Source organism: Oncorhynchus nerka, linkage group LG17, assembly GCF_034236695.1.
Source record: "Oncorhynchus nerka isolate Pitt River linkage group LG17, Oner_Uvic_2.0, whole genome shotgun sequence".
Taxonomy (NCBI): Eukaryota; Metazoa; Chordata; class Actinopteri; order Salmoniformes; family Salmonidae; genus Oncorhynchus; species Oncorhynchus nerka.
In genome coordinates this window covers 15,072,353-15,095,425 of record NC_088412.1, presented here as the reverse complement: position 1 = coordinate 15,095,425, position 23,073 = coordinate 15,072,353, and the positions used below count along the sequence as shown (strand labels likewise).

Here is a 23,073-nt window from a genome sequence, read left to right as displayed (position 1 = left end):
GGATTATTTCTCTCATAGATTGGATCTCGGTGGGAATTAACCAACCAAAAGTCAGTAGTCGTTTAAACTATTTGAATTACAGGGGTGCCTGAGGGTGATACCAAGATGTACTATAACAGAGCAGAACCCTCCCAAATAGTGTTACTGAAGGTATGGATGTGGGCACGCCCCTTCTAAAAGTATTCCCATTGGTCGTCCAGGCGGACCAGCACCACTGAGTCAATAATGCAATGTGAACCCTGGTTGGAGGCGTGAGTAAAATAAAGACTGACTTACATAACTGGAGCATCCAATCCGGCCCTGTCCGAGGTTCTCTCATGAGGAGTAGACGGTAGACAGTGCTTCAACCAACATGGGTTGAGGTGCAGAGAATCCGACTAGGCCTGTACACATTGTCTGTATTCCTGGAAAGCCTGTGAGGGGGAAGAGAGAGGACTGGGACTGTTATTATGCACTGCAGTGTTGGAAGCTTTTCTGAAAACCTTCTCTTTCTGCCTGTTAACTTCTCAGCCTCAGAACCCAGCAGCTGTTACTGAGAGGAGGACAGAAAAAGCTGCATTTTCTTCTCTGACTTGGTAGCAAAACTACTAGAAAACAGGGGAAGGCAGAGAGGAGAGTTCTGTCTGGGTGGGAATGATGATGATCATGAAGATGATGTCAACAGGTGAAGGGAACACTGACTGCTTGGTCATTAGCATGAAACCATACAAGCACACTATACTGCTCTTATGAAACTCACACCAGGACGCAATGAAAATGATCAATTATGCAAGTTGGGGATGAATGTCAAAAGAGGAAGGCATGAAGAGAAGGATAGAGAACGGCAGAATGAATGAAGAGATGGAAAGATGAATGGAGGGAGGAGAAGACGGGAGGGAATGAGAAAGGGACCAACGGGGGAGGAATGGCAGGATGGATGGAAAAGGGGAGGGTTTTAAGTTCAGAGTTGCGCAATAAAGGACTGGCTAAAGGTGTCTGTGGTCTGCAGTTCCCCCCCCAGTGCCAGTATTGCATAACTCTGCTGTGTGGCTCTAGCAGAGTGATTGATTGATCAGCTGTGTGGCTCTAGCAGAGTGATTGATTGATCAGCTGTGTGGCTCTAGCAGAGTGAGTGATCAGCTGTGTGGCTCTAGCAGAGTGAGTGATCAGCTGTGTGGCTCTAGCAGAGTGAGTGATCAGCTGTGTGGTTCTAGCAGAGTGAGTGATCAGCTGTGTGGCTCTAGCAGAGTGAGTGATCAGCTGTGTTGATAATAAACCACCCTGGAGCCACTACAACCATCCCTAAGCGGTCTGGTGCAGGAGAGAGAGAATACACACACACACACACACACACACACACACACACACACACACACACACACACACACACACACACTGTGCTTATTACACACTGCTCCACAGGAGGTGCCATTTATTACTAGGGTGTACAAACCTTAACACACACACGTAACTGGTTTGAAATAATTTCAATATTAAAATAGTATCATGAATTTGTCGGATATTTGAAAAGCATGTATTAATGGTATATATATATATATCTTTAAAAAAAGAAGTTTATTTTAAAAAAAAATATGAAAGTTTTTAACATGCTGTGTTGAGGGAGAGAGGCTGGTGCATTGCTGCAGCTGCGGAGGGGGCAGTGTGTGAGATGGGAGCCAGCAGACCGAGGGAGAACGAGAGATGCTGTAGCCAAGGCAACTCGGTTAAAGCCAACACTAGCTAACTTCTAGCAGCCACAATGCTATCATCCCATTTTACAGTACCTGTCTAGACTGGAGTAGCCTAGAGCAGTGTTTCCCAACCCTGGTCCTCCAGTACCTGTCTAGGCTGGAGTAACCTAGAGCAGTGTTTCCCAACCCTGGTCCTCTAGTACCTGTCTAGACTGGAGTAACCTAGAGCAGTGTTTCCCAACACTGGTCCTCTAGTACCTGTCTAGACTGGAGTAACCTAGAGCAGTGTTTCCCAACCCTGGTCCTCTAGTACCTGTCTAGACTGGAGTAACCTAGAGCAGTGTTTCCCAACCCTGGTCCTCTAGTACCTGTCTAGACTGGAGTAGCCTAGAGCAGTGTTTCCCAACCCTGGTCCTCCAGTACCTGTCTAGGCTGGAGTAACCTAGAGCAGTGTTTCCCAACCCTGGTCCTCTAGTACCTGTCTAGACTGGAGTAACCTAGAGCAGTGTTTCCCAACACTGGTCCTCTAGTACCTGTCTAGACTGGAGTAACCTAGAGCAGTGTTTCCCAACCCTGGTCCTCTAGTACCTGTCTAGACTGGAGTAACCTAGAGCAGTGTTTCCCAACCCTGGTCCTCTAGTACCTGTCTAGACTGGAGTAACCTAGAGCAGTGTTTCCCAACCCTGGTCCTCTAGTACCTATCTAGACTGGAGTAGCCTAGAGCAGTGTTCCCAACCCTGGTCCTCTAGTACCTGTCTAGACTGGAGTAACCTAGAGCAGTGTTTCCCAACCCTGGTCCTCTAGTACCTGTCTAGACTGGAGTAGCCTAGAGCAGTGTTTCCCAACCCTGGTCCTCTAGTACCTGTCTAGACTGGAGTAACCTAGAGCAGTGTTTCCCAACCCTGGTCCTCTGGTACCTGTCTAGTCTGGAGTAGCCTAGAGCAGTGTTTCCCAACCCTGGTCCTCTAGTACCTGTCTAGACTGGAGTAACCTAGAGCAGTGTTTCCCAACCCTGGTCCTCTGGTACCTGTCTAGACTGGAGTAACCTAGAGCAGTGTTCCCCAACCTTGGTCCTCTAGTACCTGTCTAGACTGGAGTAACCTAGAGCAGTGTTTCCCAACCCTGGTCCTCTGGTACCTGTCTAGACTGGAGTAACCTAGATCAGTGTTTCCCAACCCTGGTCCTCTAGTACCTGTCTAGACTGGAGTAGCCTAGAGCAGTGTTTCCCAACCCTGGTCCTCCAGTACCTGTCTAGACTGGAGTAACCTAGAGCAGTGTTTCCCAACCCTGGTCCTCTAGTACCTGTCTAGACTGGAGTAACCTAGAGCAGTGTTTCCCAACCCTGGTCCTCCGGTACCTGTCTAGACTGGAGTAACCTAGAGCAGTGTTTCCCAACCCTGGTCCTCTGGTACCTGTCTAGACTGGAGTAGCCTAGAGCAGTGTTTCCCAACAGTACCCCAACAATACACCCGTTTCATTATAGCCCTGGACAAACACAGCTCATTCAGCTCTTGATGATTAGTTGGCAAGTTGGATCAGGTGTGCTTGTTCAGGGTTACAAAAAATGTGTGCTGTTTGGGAGTACTCAAGGGCCACGGTTAGGAAACATTGGCCTAGAGTAGCTAGCTAGGCTAATTGAGGCTACATGCTGCGTTTTCTCCCCATTCAGATAAAACAACAGTCTACCTGTTGGCTGCTAATTGAAGCCTACTCCTTCTCACTTCTCTAACGTCTTACATTGCATTAGTGAGCTCTCATTCCACTTTCTACAGATTGAGCCTCTTTGAATCGACAACATAAACAACAAGCTACATACGTGAAGGCTACTGGTCTTTTTATGTCATAAAAACTCCATAGAAAAGTTTGTTTTATGAAATGAATGATTTTAAATGTCATGGCACATCCTCGCACAAGTATTTGAATACTATGGTCCTTTTGGATATTTGAATATTCAAATAACCGTGCACATCTGTATACCGAATGATAGGGCCTTTCAGAGATGTGGTGAGCAGCTGAGAGCCAAAGACATTACATCATCAACCTCACTGTTTCTGCACCTCTTTCCAGTCACCATACATTATTCCACACATCCATCCATTCCCACCTTCTCTTCATCCCTTCCTCCCTCTTATCCTTCTCTCCATCCAGCTCAGAGAAATTCTCAGAATGAACAGGTACCTGTTCAAATACTTTCAAATCCTTCCTACTAGAGGTCGACCGATTAATCGGAATGGGCGATTAATTAGGGCTGATTTCAAGTTTACGTAACAATCGGAATTTAAAAAAATGTTTTTAATTTTTTAATACCTTTTATTTAGCTAGGCAAGTCAGTTAACTTCAAGGTGACAGGGGGCAGTATTTTCACGTCCGGATGAAATGCATGCCCAAATTCAACTGCCTGCTATTCATCCCCAGAAGATAAGATATGCATATTATTAGTAGATTTGGATAGAAAACACTCTGAAGTTTCTAAAACTGTTTGAATCATGTCTGTGTATAACAGAACTTATTTAGCAGGCGAAACCCCGAGGACAAACAATTCAGATTTATTTTTTTGAGGTCACTCTCTTTTCAATGGGTTTTCATTTGGAATCTAGATTTCTAAATGACCTTCTTGCAGTTCCTATCGCTTCCACTGGATGTCAACAGTCTTTAGAAATTGGTTGAGGTTATTCCTTTGTGTAATGAAGAAGTACGGCCATCTTGAATGAGGGTCACGTCATGTGTACTGTTAGAGGCGCGTGACCAGAAAGCATGCTTCAGTTAGTTTTCCTCCTGTATTGAACACAGATCAGCCCGTCTTCAATTTTATTGATTATTTACGTAAAAACTACCTAAAGTTGTATTACAAAAGTAGTTTGAAATGTTTTGGCAAAGTTTACAGGTAACTTTTGAGATATTTTGTAGTCACGTTGAGCAAGTTGGAACCGGTGTTTTTCTGGATCAAACATTTTGGATATATATCAACGGAATTAATTGAACAAAAGGACCATTTGTGATGTTTATGGGACACATTTGGAGTGCCAACAAAAGAAGCTCGTCAAAGGTAAGGCATGAATTATATTTTTATTTCTGCGTTTTGCGTCGCACCTGCAGGGTTGAAATATGGTTTCTCTTTTTGTTTACCGAGGTGCTATCCTCAGATAATAGCATCGTTTGCTTTCGCCGAAAAGCCTTTTTGATATCTGACATTTTGGCTGGATTCACAACAAGTGTAGCTTTAATTTGCTATCTTGCATGCGTGATTTAATGAAAGTTTGATTTTTATAGTATTTATTTGAATTTGGCGCTCTGCATTTTCCATGGCTTTTGGCGTCCCACATATCCCAGAGAGGTTAAGAACACATTCTTATTTTCAATGACTGCCTAGGAACGGTGGGTTAACTGCCTTGTTTAGGGGCAGAACGACAGATTTTCACCTTGTCAGCTTGGGGGATCCAATCTTGCAACCTTACAGTTAATTAGTCCAACGCTATAACCACCTGCCTCTCATTGCACTCCACAAGGAGACTGCCTGTTATGTGAATGCAGTAGAAGCCAAGATAAGTTGCTTGCTAGCATTAAACTTATCTTATGAAAAAAGAATCAATCATAATCACTAGTTATAACTACACATGGTTGATGATATTACTAGTTTATCTAGCGTGTCCTGTGTTGCATACAATGGATGCAACGCTGGGGGATGATTTAACAAAAGCGCATTTGCGAAAAAAGCACAATTGTTGGACGACTGTACCTAACCATAAACACCAATGTCTTTCTTAAAATCAATACACAGAAGTATATATTTTTAAACCTGCATATTTAGCTAAATGGCAGCATTCGTGTGAAACTGAAAGCGCGAACCACTGCTTTTAATCAGGGCAAGGTGTCTGGTAACATGACCGAATACAAACAGTGCAGCTATTCCCTCCGCAAGGCTATCAAACAAGCTAAGCGTCAGTACAGAGACAAAGTAGAATCTCAATTCAACGGCTCAGACACAAGAGGCATGTGGCAGGGTCTACAGTCAATCACGGACTACAGGAAGAAATCCAGTCCAGTCACGGACCAGGATGTCTTGCTCCCAGGCAGACTAAATAACTGTTTTGCCCGCTTTGAGGACAATACAGTGCCACTGACACGGCCTGCAACGAAAACATGCAGTCTCTCCTTCACTGCAGCCGAGGTGAGTAAGACATTTAAACGTGTTAACCCTCGCAAGGCTGCAAGCCCAGACGGCCGCCCCCAGGTGGTGAGGGTAGGCAACAACATCTCCTCCCCGCTGATCCTCAACACTGGGGCCCCACAAGGGTGCGTTCTGAGCCCTCTCCTGTACTCCCTGTTCACCCACGACTGCATGGCCACGCACGCCTCCAACTCAATCATCAAGTTTGCGGACGACACAACAGTGGTAGGCTTGATTACCAACAACGACGAGACGGCCTACAGGGAGGAGGTGAGGGCCCTCGGAGTGTGGTGTCAGGAAAATAACCTCACACTCAACGTCAACAAAACTAAGGAGATGATTGTGGACTTCAGGAAACAGCAGAGGGAACACCCCCCTATCCACATCGATGGAACAGTAGTGGAGAGGGTAGCAAGTTTTAAGTTCCTCGGCATACACATCACAGACAAACTGAATTGGTCCACTCACACAGACAGCATCGTGAAGAAGGCGCAGCAGCGCCTCTTCAACCTCAGGAGGCTGAAGAAATTTGGCTTGTCACCAAAAGCACTCACAAACTTCTACAGATGCACAATCGAGAGCATCCTGGCGGGCTGTATCACCGCCTGGTACGGCAACTGCTCCGCCCTCAACCGTAAGGCTCTCCAGAGGGTAGTGAGGTCTGCACAACGCATCACCGGGGGCAAACTACCTGCCCTCCAGGACACCTACACCATCCGATGTTACAGGAAGGCCATAAAGATCATCAAGGACATCAACCACCCGAGCCACTGCCTGTTCACCCCGCTATCATCCAGAAGGCGAGGTCAGTACAGGTGCATCAAAGCTGGGACCGAGAGACTGAAAAACAGCTTCTATCTCAAGGCCATCAGACTGTTAAACAGCCACCACTAACATTGAGTGGCTGCTGCCAACACACTGACACTGACTCAACTCCAGCCACTTTAATAATGGGAATTGATGGGAAATGATGTAAATATATCACTAGACACTTTAAACAATGCTACCTTATATAATGTTACTTACCCTACATTATTCATCTCATATGCATACGTATATACTGTACTCTATATCATCGACTGCATCCTTATGTAATACATGTATCACTATCCACTTTAACTATGCCACTTTGTTTACATACTCATCTCATATGTATATACTGTACTCGATACCATCTACTGTATCTTGCCTATGCTGCTCTGTACCATCACTCATTCATATATCCTTATGTACATATTCTTTATCCCCTTACACTGTGTATAAGACAGTAGTTTAGGAATTGTTAGTTAGATTACTTGTTGGTTATTCCTGCATTGTCGGAACTAGAAGCACAAGCATTTCGCTACACTCGCATTAACATCTGCTAACCATGTGTATGTGACAAATAAAATTTGATTTGATTTGAAAATAAATCCAGGTTAGCAGGCAATATTAACCAGGGGAAATTGTGTCACTTCTCTTGCGTTCATTGCACGCAGAGTCAGGGTATATGCAACAGTTTGGGCAGCCTGGCTCATTGCGAACTAATTTGCCAGAATTTTACATAATTATGACATAACATTGATGGTTGTGCAATATAACAAGAATATTTAGACTTAGGGATGCCATCCGTTAGATAAAATAGGGAAATGTTCTGTATTTCACTGAAATAATAAACGTTTTGTTTTCGAAATGATAGTTTCCGGATTCGACCATATTAATGACCAAAGGCTTGTATTTCTGTGTGTTATGTTATAATTAAGTCTATGATTTGAAAGAGCAGTCTGACTGAGCAATGGTAGGTAGCAGCAGGCTCGTAAGCATTCATTCAAACGGCACTTTTGTGCGTTTTGCCAGCAGCTCTTCGCAAGCACAGCGCTGTTTGACTTCAAGCCTATCAGCCTAATGACTGGTGTAACCGATGTGAAATGGCTAGCTAGTTAGCGGGGTGCGCTCTAATAGCGTTTCAAACGTCACTCGCTCTGAGACTTGGAGTAGTTATTCCCCTTGCCTAGCAAGGGCCGCGGCTTTTGTGGAGCGATGGGTAACGATGCTTCGAGTGTGGCTGTTGTAGATGTGTTTCTGGTTCGAGCCCAGGGAGGAGCGAGGAGAGGGACGGAAGCTATACTGTTACACTGGCAATACTATAGTGCCTATAAGAACATCCAATAGTCAAAGATATATGAAATACAAATGGTATAGAGAGAAATAGTCCTATAAATACTATATTAACTACAACCTAAAACTTCTTACCTTGGAATATTGAAGTCTCATGTTAAAAGGAACCACCAACTTTCATATGTTCTCATGTTCTGAGCAAGGAACTCAAACGTTAGCTTTTTTACATGGCACTTATTGCACTTTTACTTCTCCAACACTTTGTTTTTGCATTATTTAAACCAAATTGAACATGTTTCATTATTTATTTTAGGCTAAATTGATTTTTATTGATGTATTATATTAAGTTAAAATAAGTGTTCATTCAGTATTGTTGTAATTGTCATTATTACAAATAAATAAATAGAAATCTGTTGATTAATCGGTATCAGCTTTTTTTGGTCCTCCAACAATCGGTATCGGCGTGGAAAAATCATAATCAGTCGACCTCTACTTCCTACCAATTTAAAATGTATGACATGATCTTTTGCAACCTCTTTAACTCTCCCTGCTGTTTGTTGTTTCCAATCTTCCCTGCGACCTGCCCTGTCTGGAATTGCGAGGAGTAACAGCGTAACCTACGTTGTTACCATGACAAAGACCAAAGCCGGCAGGACTACCGTGAGAACGGTGGTGTCTCTCTCTGGGATATTTTAAAACAAACAAAAAGAGTTCTACAAGCACTTTTTACAACAACAATATAATAGCTTTAAGTGTTGTGTCCAAATACTGGTGGAGTCCACTAATAAAATAATGGACGACCTGACCAGAGAGGTCCAGGACTGAAGAACAGTTTGTAGTTCTCAGAATCAGCTCGGTGAGTTTAAACGGGAGAATGGCACGATGACAGCAATCTGTAAGTCATTGAGAGAGGACATCAGTTCTGTGTGTGTGAATCCATTATAGCAATGATGGAGAAATCAAATTATCTTGACGGACAAATAAGGTGGAACAACATGGTCGTGGATGGAATTGCAATATCTACACATGAGACCTGGACGGAGTCTGAGGTCAAGTGAGGGAAATGATCTCGGAGAAACTGAAGATTGACCACAGGAAGATTGAGGTGGAATGTCCCCACAGGACAGAAACGCTCCACTGGCCCGTGTGAAAGGCCCAGGCCGATAGTGGTGAAGTTCCTGGGGTTCAAGGACAAGGTAGCTGCTCTGGAAAGAGCCAAGAACTTGAGAGGAAAGGATATCTTCCTCAACGAGTACTATCCTGAAGCTGTGCAACAGAAGAGAAAATAACTTATCCCAGCCATGAAAGCTGCCAGAGCACGTGGGGACATTGCTTACATCCGCTATGACAGGCTCATTGTCCACCCTCCCTCCCAAAACTCTGGAAGGGATGAGAGCCACGCCTATGTGTTCGTAGCTTCAACCTCGGAACACACACACACAAACTGACTGTTAAATACAGTATATGTATTTTTTCGCTCTTTTCCCATGTGATGTCTATCTCTGATGAGCTACTCAGGAAAGGGCTGAAAATAGACCATATTAATCAATCAATAACTTGCTAACATCAAATGAAATGAATATATTAGCCATTTCTGAGACTCACTTAGATAATTAGTTTGATACGGTAGTAGCAATATAAAGACATAACATCTATAGAATAGACAGGAATGCTTATGGGGGAGGTGTTGCTGTATATAATTCAGAGCCATATCCCTGTAATGCTTAGAGAAGATCTCATGTCAAGTGTTATGGAAGTGGTGTGGCACATCTAAAGCCTTTTCTTTTGGGGTGTTGCTATCGGCCACCAAGTGCTAACACTCAGTATCTAAATAATATGTGTGGAATGCTTGATAGTGTATGTGATGTAAACAAAGGTCTACTTTCTTGGGGACCTGAAAATTGACTGGTTTTCATCAAGCTGTCCACTCAAGAGGAAGCTTCTCACTGTAACGAGTGCCTGTAAACTGGTTCAGGTTATTAATCAACCTACCAGGGTGTTTACAAACACTACAGGAACAAGATCATCCACATTTATCGATCACATCTTTACTAATACTGTAGAACTTTGTTCTAAAGCTGTTTCCGTACCCATTGGATGCAGTGATCACAATATAGTGGCTATATCCAGAAAAGCCTACATTCTAAAAGCTGGGCCTAAAGTAGTATATAAGAGATCATACAAAAACAATTTCTGCGACTCTTATATGGATGATGTTAAAATATTTGTTGGTCTGATGTGATTAATTAGGAGCATCCAGACACTGCACTTAATGAATTTATGAAATTGCTTCTTCCAATTACTGATAAACATGAACCTGTTAAGAAACTGACTGTTAGAACTGTTAAGGCTCCATGGATTGATGAGGAATGGATAAACTGTATGGTTCAAAGAGATGGGCAAAAGGAGTGGCTAATAAGTCTTGCTGCACATCTGACTTACTGAAAATTGAGAAATGTGATTAAATTCAACAACAAAAATAGAAACTGTATTATGAAGCCAAGATCAATTATTCTGTATAAAGCTTTGTAGTATTTTAAATGAAATTATGGGCAGACTGACAAATTCAAATCCATCCTTCATCAAATCAGATGGCTTATTCATCACAAAACAATTTAGATGTTAACCAATTATTTTAATGATTGGCAAAGTGGTTAAATTTAGTCAGGAACTGTAAACAATGAACAGTGAGCCATTGTACTCATGCATAATAAAACAAGAATTAAAGAAAAGCATTAAGTTTGAATTTTGTAAAGTTAGTGTGGGAGAAGTAGAAATATTATTGTTATCAATAAATAATGACAAACCTCCTGGCATTGACAACTTAGATGGAAAGCTACTGAGGATGGTAGCTGACTCTATAGCCACTCCTATCTGTCACATCTTTAATCTGAGCCTAGGGGAAAGTCTTTGTCCTCAGGCCTGGAGGGAAGCCAAAGTAATTCGCTACCCAAGAGTGGTAAAGCGTCCTTTACTGTTTCTAACAGCAGACCAATCAGCTTGCTGCCAGCTCTTAGCAAAGTGTTGGATTTTTTTGGGAGCAAATGCAATGCTATTTCTCTGTAAACAAATTAACAACAGACTTTCAGCATTCTTATAGAGAAGAGCACTCAACATGTACTGCACTGACACAAATGACTGATTGGTTGAAAGAAATTGATAGTAAGACGATTGTGGGCGCTGTACTGTTAGATTTCAGTGCCGCCTTTGATATTATTGACCAAAACCTATTGTTGAGAACTTATATGTAATGGCTTTTCAACCTCTGCCATATTATGGATTCAGAGCTACTGTATATATCTAATATAACCGAGGGTTTTCTTTAATGGAAGCTTCTCTATTGTCAAACATGTAAAGTGTGGTGTACCGCAAAGCAGCTCTCTAGGCCCCTACTCTTTTCTATTTTTATCAATGATGTGTCACTGGCATAAAACAAAGCATGTGTGTCCATGTATGCTGATGATTCAACCTTACACACATCAGCAACCACAGCTGATGAAGTCACTGAAACCCTTATAACAGAGTTTTTGGAATGGGTGGTCAGTAATTAACTGGTCCTGAACATCTCTAAAACTAAGAGCATTGCATTTGGTTCAAATCATTCCTTAAGTTGTAGACCTCAGCTGAATCTGGTAATTAATGGTGTGACTGTTGAACAAGTTGAGGAGACTAAATTACTTAGTGTTACCTTAGATTGTAAACTGCCATGGTCAAATCATCGACTCAATGGTTGTAAAGATGGGGAGAGGTCTGTCCGTAATAAAGAGATGCTCTGCTTTTTTTGACACCACACTCCGCAAAGCAAGTCCTGTAGGCTCTAGTTTTATCTTCTCTTTATTATCACCCAGTCATATGGTCAAGTGCTGCTCAGAAAGACCTAGTTAAGCTGCAGCTGGCCCAGAACAGAGGGCCTCGTCTTGCTCTTCATTGTAGTCATTGTGCTAATATTAGTACTATGCATGCCAGTGTCTTTTGGTTAAGAGTTGAGGAAAGACTGACACACATTTACCCCACCAGACATGCCGTCTTTTCACAATCCCCAGGTCCAGAACAAATTCAAGGAAATGTACAGTATTATACAGTCGTTAATGCATGTTACTCCCTTCCATCTTATATAGTGCAAGTGAACAGCAAACCTGGTTTCAATTAACAAATACAGCAACACCTCATGGCACAACACCTCTCCAACATGTGACCTACATGTTGTGTGTGTATGTACTGACATGTATGTGTAACTGATAGATGCACACACACATGTAAATTGTCTTTGGTCTGTAATGTCTTTTTCGTTATGTGTCTGACTCCAGTAACACTAGCTGTCGCCGTTGGCTAATGGGGAGCCTAATAAATCTAAATCAAACCCCCACATGATAGAGAAATGCTAACAGTAAAAACCAGACAATCTCTCCCTGAGGTAACACACACACACACATATCTGATATAGAAACAGGAGTGGATTAGCCAGGGTGGTGGGACCTGGGGGGGGGGGTCAACTCAACCACAGGACAGCACTGCCCAATGTCACCTGTATGTCACTGTAATAATGTCAGCTACAGCTAACTGGCAAAATAAAGGAAACACCAACATAGTGTCTTTATGGCAGCCCCCCGCTCCTGTCTGATTCAGAGAGGTTGGTTTAAATGCGGAACACATTTCAGTTGAATGCATTCAGTTGTACAACTGACTAGGTATCCCCCTTTCCCTTTAATAGGGCGTTGGGTCACCACAAGCCGCCAGAACAGCTTCAGTGTGCCTTGGCATAGATTCTACAAGTGTCTGGAACTCTATTGGAGGGACGCTTTCATAGTCTCCAGAATGTCCCATAATCGTTCAATTGGGTTGAGATCTGGTGACTGGGAAACACATACACCCTTTAAACCCCCATGCTCTCTTTAAAACTCCTCTTTCAAAGTCACTGAGATCTCTTCTAGTGATGGTAGGCAAAATAATGGACAACTTGGCATTTTTATACATGACGCTAAGCATGATAGGATGTTTTAATGGCTTAACTCAGGAACCACACCTGTGTGGAAGCACCTACTTTCAGTATACTTGTATCCTTCATTTACTTTAGTATTTGGTATTTAATTAGGATCCCCATTAGCTGTTGCAAAAGCAGCAGCTACTTTTCCTGGGGTCCACACAAAACATGAAATAATACAGAACATTAATAGACAAGAAGAGCTCAAGGACAGAACTACATGAAAAAAATGTACTAAAGGCACACGTAGCCTACATATCAATACATCCACACAAATGATCTAGGTCACTAAACTATCTAGTGTTTCCTTTATTTTGGCTGTTACCTGTATACAGTGGGGCAAAAAAGTATTTAGTCAGCCACCAATTGTGCAAGTTCTCCCACTTAAAAAGATGAGAGAGGCCTGTAATTTTCATCATAGGTACACTTCAACTATGACAGACAAAATGAGGGAAAAAAATCCAGAAAATCACACTGTAGGATTTATGAATTTGCAAATTATGGTGGAAAATAAGTATTTGATCCATAACAAAAGTTTATCTCAATACTTTGTTATTATATACCCTTTGTTGGCAATGACAGAGGTCAAACGTTTTCTGTAAGTCTTCACAAGATTTTCACACACTGTTGCTGGTATTTTGGCCCATTCCTCCATGCAGATCTCCTCTAGAGCAGTGATGTTTTGGGGCTGTTGCTGGGCAACACAGACTTTCAACTCCCTCCAAAGATTTTCTATGTGGTTGAGATCTGGAGACTGGCTAGGCCACTCCAGGACCTTGAAATGCTTCTTACGAAGCCACTCCTTCGTTGCCCGGGCGGTGTGTTTGGGATCATTGTCATGCTGAAAGACCCAGCCACGTTTCATCTTCAATGCCTTTGCTGATGGAAGGAGGTTTTCACTCAAAATCTCACAATACATGGCCCCATTCATTCTTTCCTTTACACAGATCAGTCGTCCTGGTCCCTTTGCAGAAAAACAGCCCCAAAGCATGATGTTTCCACCCCCATGCTTCACAGTAGGTATGGTGTTCTTTGGATGCAACTCAGCAATCTTTGTCTTCCAAACACGACGAGTTGAGCTTTTACCAAAAAGTTATATTTTGATTTCATCTGACCATATGACATTTTCCCAAACTTCTTCTGGATCATCCAAATGCTCTCTAGCAAACTTCAGACGGGCCTGGACATGTACTGGCTTAAGCAGGGGGACACATCTGGCACTACAGGATTTGAGTCCCTGGCGGCATAGTGTGTTACTGATGGTAGGCTTTGTTACTTTGGTCCCAGCTCTCTGCAGGTCATTCACTAGGTCCCCCCGTGTGGTTCTGGGATTTTTGCTCACCGTTCTTGTGATCATTTTGACCCCACGGTGTGAGATCTTGTGTGGAGCCCCAGATCGAGGGAGATTATCAGTGGTCTTGTATGTCTTCCATTTCCTAATAATTGCTCCCACAGTTGATTTCTTCAAACCAAGCTGCTTACCTATTGCAGATTCAGTCTTCCCAGCCTGGTGCAGGTCTACAATTTTGTTTCTGGTGTCCTTTGACAGCTCTTTGGTCTTGGCCATAGTGGAGTTTGGAGTGTGACTGTTTGAGGTTGTGGACAGGTGTCTTTTATACTGATAACAAGTGGAGGACAGAGGAGCCTCTTAAAGAAGAAGTTACAGGTCTGTGAGAGCCAGAAATCTTGCTTGTTTGTAGGTGACCAAATACTTATTTTCCACCATAATTTGCAAATAAATTCATTAAAAATCCTACAATGTGATTTTCTGGATTTTTTTTCTCTCACATTTTGTCTGTCATAGTTGAAGTGTACCTATGATGATAATTACTGGCCTTTCTCATCTTTTTAAGTGGGAGAACTTGCACAATTGGTTGCTGACTAAATACTTTTTTTGCCCCACTGTATGTCATTCATTGTCCCTTCTATGTCAAGGTAATATGATTACTAGGGCTGACCCCAATCAGTTGAATGTTTGGTCAATAGGCCGTTGGTCGACTAAGGTTATTTCTTTAGCCGAGCAGTAGCAAATATAAAGCACAGACGACTTTTGGTCAACCACAATTTTTTGTTGTTGTCAGGCGCAGCCCTGATTAGTGATTACGGTCACCTCATTTCACTTAGCACGTGATCAGTCTGAAGACTGGGCCAAGTCCTTACTCTGCACAAGAGGAGGCTGGTGGGAGGGGCTAAAGGAGGACTGGCTAATTAATGGCTGGAACGTAATGAATGGAACGGTATCAAACACGTCGAATATAGGGAAACCACATGTTTGACTCCATTCCATTAATTCCACTCTAGCCATTACAATGAGAATGTCCTCCTATAGCTCGTCCCACCAGCCCCCTCTGCTCCACACAAGTCTTGGCTCCGAAATGTTATGGATGGTGCTAGTTTACCAGTGGGCAAGATGGAGCAATGACCATTTTAGCTATCAAGTACTGCTCATAGGGACCTGTAGGTCTATTATGTTCTTAGGTCTGGAATCCGACTCTCTCTCTCACACACACACTTGAAGCTGTGGATTTAGCAGGCTTTAATGGCTCCTTAGTCTATTTTTAGCTTCAATCTGTCTCACAGTCCACACGCTGACAAGTGTTCGCTTGGAGTCTGTGTTCTGTCCTCTCCCTATAGCATACAGGAGGAAAATATAGCCTGCGAGATATAAAACGCACTTGAAACATGAAATGTTGCTTGCGCCCTCTGTATCCGTGGATCTGTAGGGCAAGGATGAATAATAGGCACTATGAATCATTTTTCATGACTGGAAAGCAGGTGATGTATTTCTGAGTGTGCATTGATTGACAAAGGAGTCTATATTCGGTGGTAGAAGTAGGGAATATACAAATCATGCGAGTAATGTTAGATATTGATATAGCTTTAGTAGATTGTACTACAATCGAAAAGCTTTAAAGTTATTTTAAGTCAGTGACGTGTCTGAGAAAGTGTCTGATTTACTTAAGCGGGCTACTGAGTACACGAAGTTGGGGCATCATATCTAAAGAAACACTATCATTGCTCGGATTATTTTCCGACATCCTCACTGCTGCAATTGTAGCGATCTGAATGATGAGCTATCGTTCTTTTGTTTCATCTAAGCATTTGTTTTGACATCCTTGCCCCCCGACTTGTAAACCCTGCCCAGCGGAAGCTGGGGGAACCGAACAGAGGGCGGAGGTTTGGAAGGAAGAATCGAGAGATATAGGGTAAAAGGAAGAGTGAGGTCTGCACGACAACTCCGTTTTTATTGTTCTCGTCTACATCCGTCAAAGGCACGGGCGTTTTCAGGTGCATCGAAAGCTGAACGTAATCAATTCTGGATTTCTTTATCCGATTCCTATCGTCCGGCATGAGGTTTAAGCGGAACGGCTCCTATACATTGAATAGGTAAGTTACTTCATCCATTCACTACTCGAGTTAGGCTTCTTTCTATATTCGACACAGATATACGCAAACAGTGCATTGTGAAGTTTTCCAGACGCTGTTGATCAATGTTTATTGTGTGACTTTAATGTCGTCGGTATGATCAATATGATCGGTATGATCAGTTGCTTGTGTCGTGATTGTGACTCTTCGAGCATTTCTATTGTTGAATTGAAACGTGGTTATGATACGCACGCTGTATGGATGGAAGTAGCTGCTCTCACTCACAACCCGTTTCACTGAAAACTCACTGATCATGGTTAAAATAACGACTATTTATCTATTGCATCGGTTGCCACGCCAATGAAAATACGCGTTTAAAACATTTGAGGGTTCGTGAACGGCAGACTTGACGTGGTTGACGTTCGAATAATGGTTTGATGATGTCAATCTTAAACCAATTTTCTGGCCCCAGACCCTTGCCATTGTGATTCCGACGTGTATTGGGTGGCGCGCAGTTTGAGCTGTGTTTAAACCCCCCCCGAGCTGTGTGTAAACCCCCCCCGAGCTGTGTGTAACCCCCCCACCACCTTACTTTCTCAATTAAATTCAAAGGGCTTTATTGGCATGGAAAACATGTTTACATTGCCAAAGCAAATATTTATTACACTTGTTTCTCTCCCTCCCTCCCTCCCTCCCTCCCTCCCTCCCTCCCTCCCTCCCTCCCTCCCTCCCTCCCCTCCCTCCCTCCCTCCCTCCCTCCCTCCCTCCCTCCCTCCCTCCCTCCCTCTCTCTCCCTCCCTTTCTCTCTCCCTCCCTCCCTTCCCTCTCTCTCTCCCTCCCTTTCTCTCTCCCTCCCTCCCTCCTTTCTCTCTCCCTCCCTCCCTCCCTCCCTTTCTCTCTCCCTCCCTCCCTCCCTTTCTCTCTCCCTCCCTCCCTCCCTTTCTCTCTCCCTCCCTCCTTCCCTTTCTCTCTCTCCCTCCCTCCCTTTCTCTCTCTCTCCCTCCCTCCCTCCCCCCCTCCCTTTCTCTCTCCCTCCCCCCTCCCTTTCTCTCTCCCTCCCCCTCCCTTTCTCTCTCCCTCCCCCTCCCTTTCTCTCTCCCTCCCCCTCCTTTCTCTCTCCCTCCCCCCCCTTTCTCTCTCCCTCCCCCCTCCCTTTCTCTCTCCCTCCCTCCCTCCCTTTCTCTCTCCCTCCCTCCCTCCCTTTCTCTCTCCTCCCTCCCTCCCTTTCTCTCTCTCTCCCTCCCTCCCTCCCTTTCTCCCTCTCCCTCCCTCCCTTTCTCTCTCCCTCCCTCCCTTTCTCTCTCTCCCTCCCTCCCCTTCTCTCTCCCCCTCCCTTCTCTCTCTCCCCCTCCCTTTCTCTCTCCCCCCTCCCTTTCTCTCTCCCCTCCCTTTCTCTCTCTCCCTCCCTTTCTCTCTCCCCTCCCTCCCTCCCTCCCTTTCTCTCTCCCCTCCCTCCCTCCCTCCCTTTCTCTCTCCCCCTCCCTCCCTTTCTCTCTCCCCCTCCCTCCCTTTCTCTCTCTCTCCCTCCCTCCTTTCTCTCTCCTCCCTCCTTCCCTTTCTCTCTCTCTCCCTCCCTCCCTTTCTCTCTCTCTCCCTCCCTCCCTTTCTCTCTCTCTCCCTCCCTCCCTTTTCTCTCTCCCCTCCCTCCCTCTCTCTCTCTCCCTCCCTCCCTTTCTCTCCCTCCCTCCCTCCCTCCCTTTCTCTCTCTCTCCCCCTCCCTTTCTCTCTCCCTCCCTCCTCCCTTTCTCTCTCCCTCCCTCCCTTTTCTCTCCTCCCTCCCTCCCTTCTCTCTCTCCCTCCCTCCCTCCCTTTCTCTCTCCCCCCCCTCCCTCCCTCCCTTTCTCTCTCCCCCTCCCTCCCTCCCTCCCTTTCTCTCTCCCCCTCCCTCCCTCCCTCCCTCCCTTTCTCTCTCCCCCTCCCTCCCTTTCTCTCTCTCTCCTCCTCCTCCCTCCCTTCTCCTCCCTTTCTCCCTCCCCCCTCCTCTCTTCTCCCTCCCTCTCTCCACCCTTTCTCCCTCTCTCCACCCTCCCTCCCTCCCTTTCTCCCTCTCTCCACCCTTTCTCCCTCTCTCCACCCTCCCTCCCTTTCTCCCTCTCTCCCCTTTCTCCCCTCTCCTCCCTCCCTTTCTTCTCCCTCCCTCCCTTTCTCCCTCCCTCCCTCCCTTTCTCCCTCTCTCCACCCTTTCCCTCCCTCCTTTCTCCACCCTTCCTCCCACCCTCCTCCCTCCCTCCCTTTCTCCACCCTTCCTCCCTCCCTCCCTCCCTCCCTTTCTCCACCCTTCCTCCCTCCCTCCCTCCCTCCCTTTCTCCACCCTTCCTCCCTCCCTCCCTCCCTTTCTCCACCCTTCCTCCCTCCCTCCCTTTCTCCACCCTTCCTCCCTCCCTCCCTCCCTTTCTCTACCCTTCCTCCCTCCCTCCCTCCCTCCCTTTCTCTACCCTTCCCTCCTCCTTTCTCCACCCTTCCTCCCTCCCTCCCTCCCTCCACCCTTCCCTCCCTTTCTCCACCCTTCCCTCCCTCCCTTTCTCCACCCTTCCTCCCTCCCTTCCTTTCTCCACCCTTCCCTCCCTCCCTTTCTCCACCCCCACTCCCCTTTCTCCACCCCCACTCCCTCCCTTCTCCACCTCTCCCCCACTCTCCACCTCTCCCCCTACATAAAAAAATATCCACTGAAATATCTCCCCTGTGGTGTGTGGTGTCTCCTCACCCACTTTCAGTTGACATGATTGCCCACTGCCTAGTAGGGCCATGAGAATCCCAGCCCACAAGTTCTCTTTCTCTCTCCTCTCCCTGGGATGTAATTCATTCTCTCCCTCATTATGTATATCTTCAACTCACAAGTTTAATGAATAGATGTGCTTTGTCTTCCTCATCGCTAAACCAGGCAAACTTTCTGCAATTTAAATTCTTAAATCCGGCCCTTGTAACTATTATGCCCAGTTCCTTGTCATTTTCTCTTTTTGGGGGGTGTTTTGACACACACACACTCTCTGTTGTTTAACAAGCATGCCACACACGCGTGTTTTATACACACGCATGCCCTCAGTTTTAATTGTTGAAAATTAGTGTTGATGTAATGGCAGTTTCCTTCCATCTCCCCCTGGCACCCTATACCCACTGGCCTTGTTATCAGCCACAGGCCCTTCCACTACTCACACAAACTGTATCACACAGACCCAGAGGAGAGAATGCTTCAGTTCGGCTAGCTGAACGAGTGTGCTCACATACTCGCTTAAGACCTTACCTTGAAAAATGAGAAAAGCTGCAATAGTACTGTTTTCCATTTTGAGACGCTGTAGCCAGTATACACTTCCTCAAAATAGTCAATCTAAGATACCTCATCTGTCATTAATTGCAACGTTTTTTGCCAGGGAGATCTTAATCACGCAGTTTTACATGTTTGGTGCAGTATTTATCAATTTAAAAAAATTGCGTGTTCCCGACTTGTTTCTCGTTGAATGACAACACTTAATTTAAGAATCCCGACTGTTGACCAATCCCTGCCTCCTCAATCAAAGGGTGTGTGAGAGAGGGAAGGAAAGAGAACGGAAAGGTGGGTGTTTGGGCACATTGTTTCCCTCAATCAGGTAGTGCGTGTTTGCGTGTGAAGGTAGGTGTAATTCAAAGCGAGGCAGTAGCAGCAGAGGCCCTTGGTGACAGGCAGCTAGGGATGAAGAAAGGGGGGAGGGATATGACATCATTGGCTGTTAAAGTGCTTTGCTGTGCTACTGCGGCACCTCTCCCATCTTTCATCTGATAAAGAACAGAACAGAGAGGAGGAAGAGGAACACAGAGGAGGGAAGGGTGGGGAAGTGTTGTGCATAAGGATGAGTCGTTTCTCGTTGAATGACAACAAGCACTTCATTGAAGAATCCCTACTGTTGAACAATCGCAGACGAGGGGACATAGACTTTGGCTACTGACTTCGGCTTGACTCGAGAAGAATATGTGCCCGAACAGCCGTAAAAAAACCTTACCGAAGTCCAAAATGAACAAACTGTTTCATCTGGAAAGCCTGTGGACACCTTAAGACTTGCTTGGGTCGTGTGTGTTTGTCAGGAAGAGATTAGTGTCACCTTGTTGTTGGGCCTTTTAACGAGTTGGTAACTAAATCACAACACAACTCCAGGCTACTTCTAATCCAATATGGCCTTATGGAGGTGAATCTCTTTGTTTCTCACACACACACACACACACACTCACTCACCCAATGGGGCACTGCAGTCTGGAGAGAGATGGAAAAAGTCAGAGAAATAATGAGAGTGAAAGAAGGAAAGAGTGAGCTAGAGGAGGAGGGAGAAGTGGAGTGTCCTTCATCTTGTATGCCTGCACTGACTGTCACAGAGCTCTTCTGTGATTGGCTGCAATCTTGGTGGGGTGTTCTTGCCACTCCCACTTTCTGCCTATGCATCAATGAGGGGATTAGATTCATCTGGCCCAGGTTTTGCACCAGGTGAAAGTTAATTGGGTGTGTTTTAAACCCTGGCGTGAGCGAGGTGCCGCGTTCCAAGCCCACGTCAAAGTTGCCTCAAAGCAAAAGTGACATAATTCAGTTTGTGGAGTAATGAGTGGGATTATGTATTTTCACATGCAGAAGTGATCACTTTTTATAATGCTTTATCTGCCTTTTCAATGAAAAGAATGAAAATTGTAACATATTTTCGGGGAAAAGAGATGTTTATTTCTGGACGATACACGTGCTGCCTTGTTGACAACATGACTGAGCAGCACAGATTACTGTTCCATTTGAGAAGGGTGCTCCTTCCTCAACACTTTTGCCTGTTCACATCACGGGCCATGGACCAGAGCCTAGCATATTCTAATCCACCCTATGTGGAAGAATGACAGGTGAATGTGTGTGTCCAAATTGTTCTGGTCCCTCTGTTCATTTGCCATTAGCTTTTCTTTTGCAACACCTGGCACCATCTCCCAGTTTCAACAGGCAGGCTTGGTTTGCAGGTTCTGTTTTTCAGTACAGGCTATGGGCCAGCTAACAGAGGTGTATCACTCAATAACCAGCCAATCTCAAATCAGCCAATTTGTTTTGGGCGTGTGTGGTCAAGTGTGTTTACTCCTTGTTTGGGATATACAGATGGCAGAGATTTTTGCTAGAGCCCAGACCCTTCCTGTGTGCCTCTCTCTCTTACTCTCTCTCTCCCGCAGTCCACCCTGTCCTACCCAGCAGTCAGCAGTTTGTTTATGCGAGTCTGTTTGCCAAGCTAATCTTCCCTCCTTTCAAGTGGGAGCCAGCCAGAGAAAGGGGGAGCGAGGGATGGAGAGGGAAGGAAAGAGGCAGGCAGCAGTAGTTCTAGCGAGAAAGAGAGAGGAAGACACTTTGAACGGGCTCCAAGTTGCTGTGAGAGGTTGTCTGTAACGTGCTGTGGACATTCATCAGTGGTGGCCTGTTTGCTGATTGGACCGCTAAGAGTGTGTGTGTGTGGACGCAGTTCGCAGTTCGCCAGTTACCGCGGTGTATGTGAGAGAGAGAGAGAAAACGGGAGGTGCTATTCTGGAGCTGTGTGCTCGGATAGAGCCCCCCCTTCACCTGTAGAAGGAGTGAGGGAAGAGTGAAAGACCTGGGTGGGACCCTCACAGACCTGCCACTGTCTCTAATACCAGCTGGATGGGGGTCCTGGTCTGCTGTGACTGCTTCTTCTATAGGTAATTAGCTACTCTTGCTCTGCTCACCCCATCTCTCTCTCCATCTTGCGCTCTCTTTCTATATGGCTCTCTCTCGCTGTTGGTTGTTTTTCCTGGTTGTGTTGATGTAACTTTTTGTTTTAATTTTGGTGCTGTACTCCCTCCCCCTGCCTCTCTGTGGCTGAAACTTCTCTGTAGCTTTGTGTTTCTGATTCTGCGGTGTGGTTTGAAGGAGACGATGTAGCGACACAGATTTGGCTTTAGTAACCCCGAGGAGAAGGGAGCAAGCTAATTGTGGCAGAATGGTACAGATCCAGTGCCATGTAGTGAGTTAGGAGTCAAGGCTGGTTAGAGGAGGAATGGCACTGGGCCAGAGACTAAGGTATGCCCAGGTTTAAGGCTGGTTAGAGGAGGAATGGCATGTAGCCAGCCCAACCTCCCGTCCACTGCCCTGCTGGCCGGTCGGATGGTCTCTGTCTGTTTGTTTGTACACACAGTCAATGTGTTCCTTCCCAAGACCTTTCTGTTTGGTACAGGAGAGCAGTGAGGTAGTCTGCTAGCTAGACTTTGACCTTCTCATACAGTTAAAGGGGTCCTAGTTTTGGGAGGGGAAAAAGTTGTTTACTTTTCTTGCTTAGTTAGCATGGTTACTTGAGCCATGTTAGCTAGCTTAGTAAGCATAGCATGGTTACCTGGGCCACGTTCAGTTTTGGACAAAGATCTGGTATCAGCTCATCTTCTCTAAATCACAACCTGAACCACTCGGGAGAACATACAACAGACCTTGTAGCAGCGTCTAGAAGCAACTTTCCACTACTCCTACCTGCTCTTGAGGGTTCAGAGGGTGTTGTCGACCCAGCATCATGCTACCAGATGAGTGAGTTAAATCAGGCAGACTGGGTGGATGGGCCCCCCCCTCCTTATATGTAGTTGTAGAACTCACTTTAGCTGCACTACGGCTATATATATATATAAACATCAGCTCATTATGGAGGGTTTAATGGTGAGGACCAAACGGTCTCAAACACATGCACACTAGGGCTGAACGATATTGCCATAATATCATATCACTATATTTTTCATATTTGAGTTTTTTTAATAATTAAAGTTATAAATATACTTGACCCTAGGGTTGCACCACATACATTCTAATT

General features: G+C 45.1%; 1 protein-coding gene across 3 annotated transcripts in view; it reads left to right on the top strand.

Annotated features, from left to right (window-relative positions):
- LOC115144760 (MOB kinase activator 2-like) overlaps positions 1-23,073 on the top strand; it is a 105,596-nt gene that overhangs the window by 37,540 nt on the left and 44,983 nt on the right. Inside the window, exon 1 of one of the 3 annotated variants that reach the window (XM_029685807.2) lies at positions 15,513-16,303. The exons of 1 other annotated variant lie outside the window; for it this stretch is intronic. In XM_029685807.2, coding sequence (XP_029541667.1) covers positions 16,266-16,303 — 38 coding nt within the window. In that variant the 5' untranslated portion in view covers positions 15,513-16,265. Of the gene's footprint in view, positions 1-15,512; positions 16,304-21,613; positions 21,941-23,073 lie in introns of those variants that run through there. One more of the 3 variants, XM_029685808.2, reaches the window with a different exon arrangement.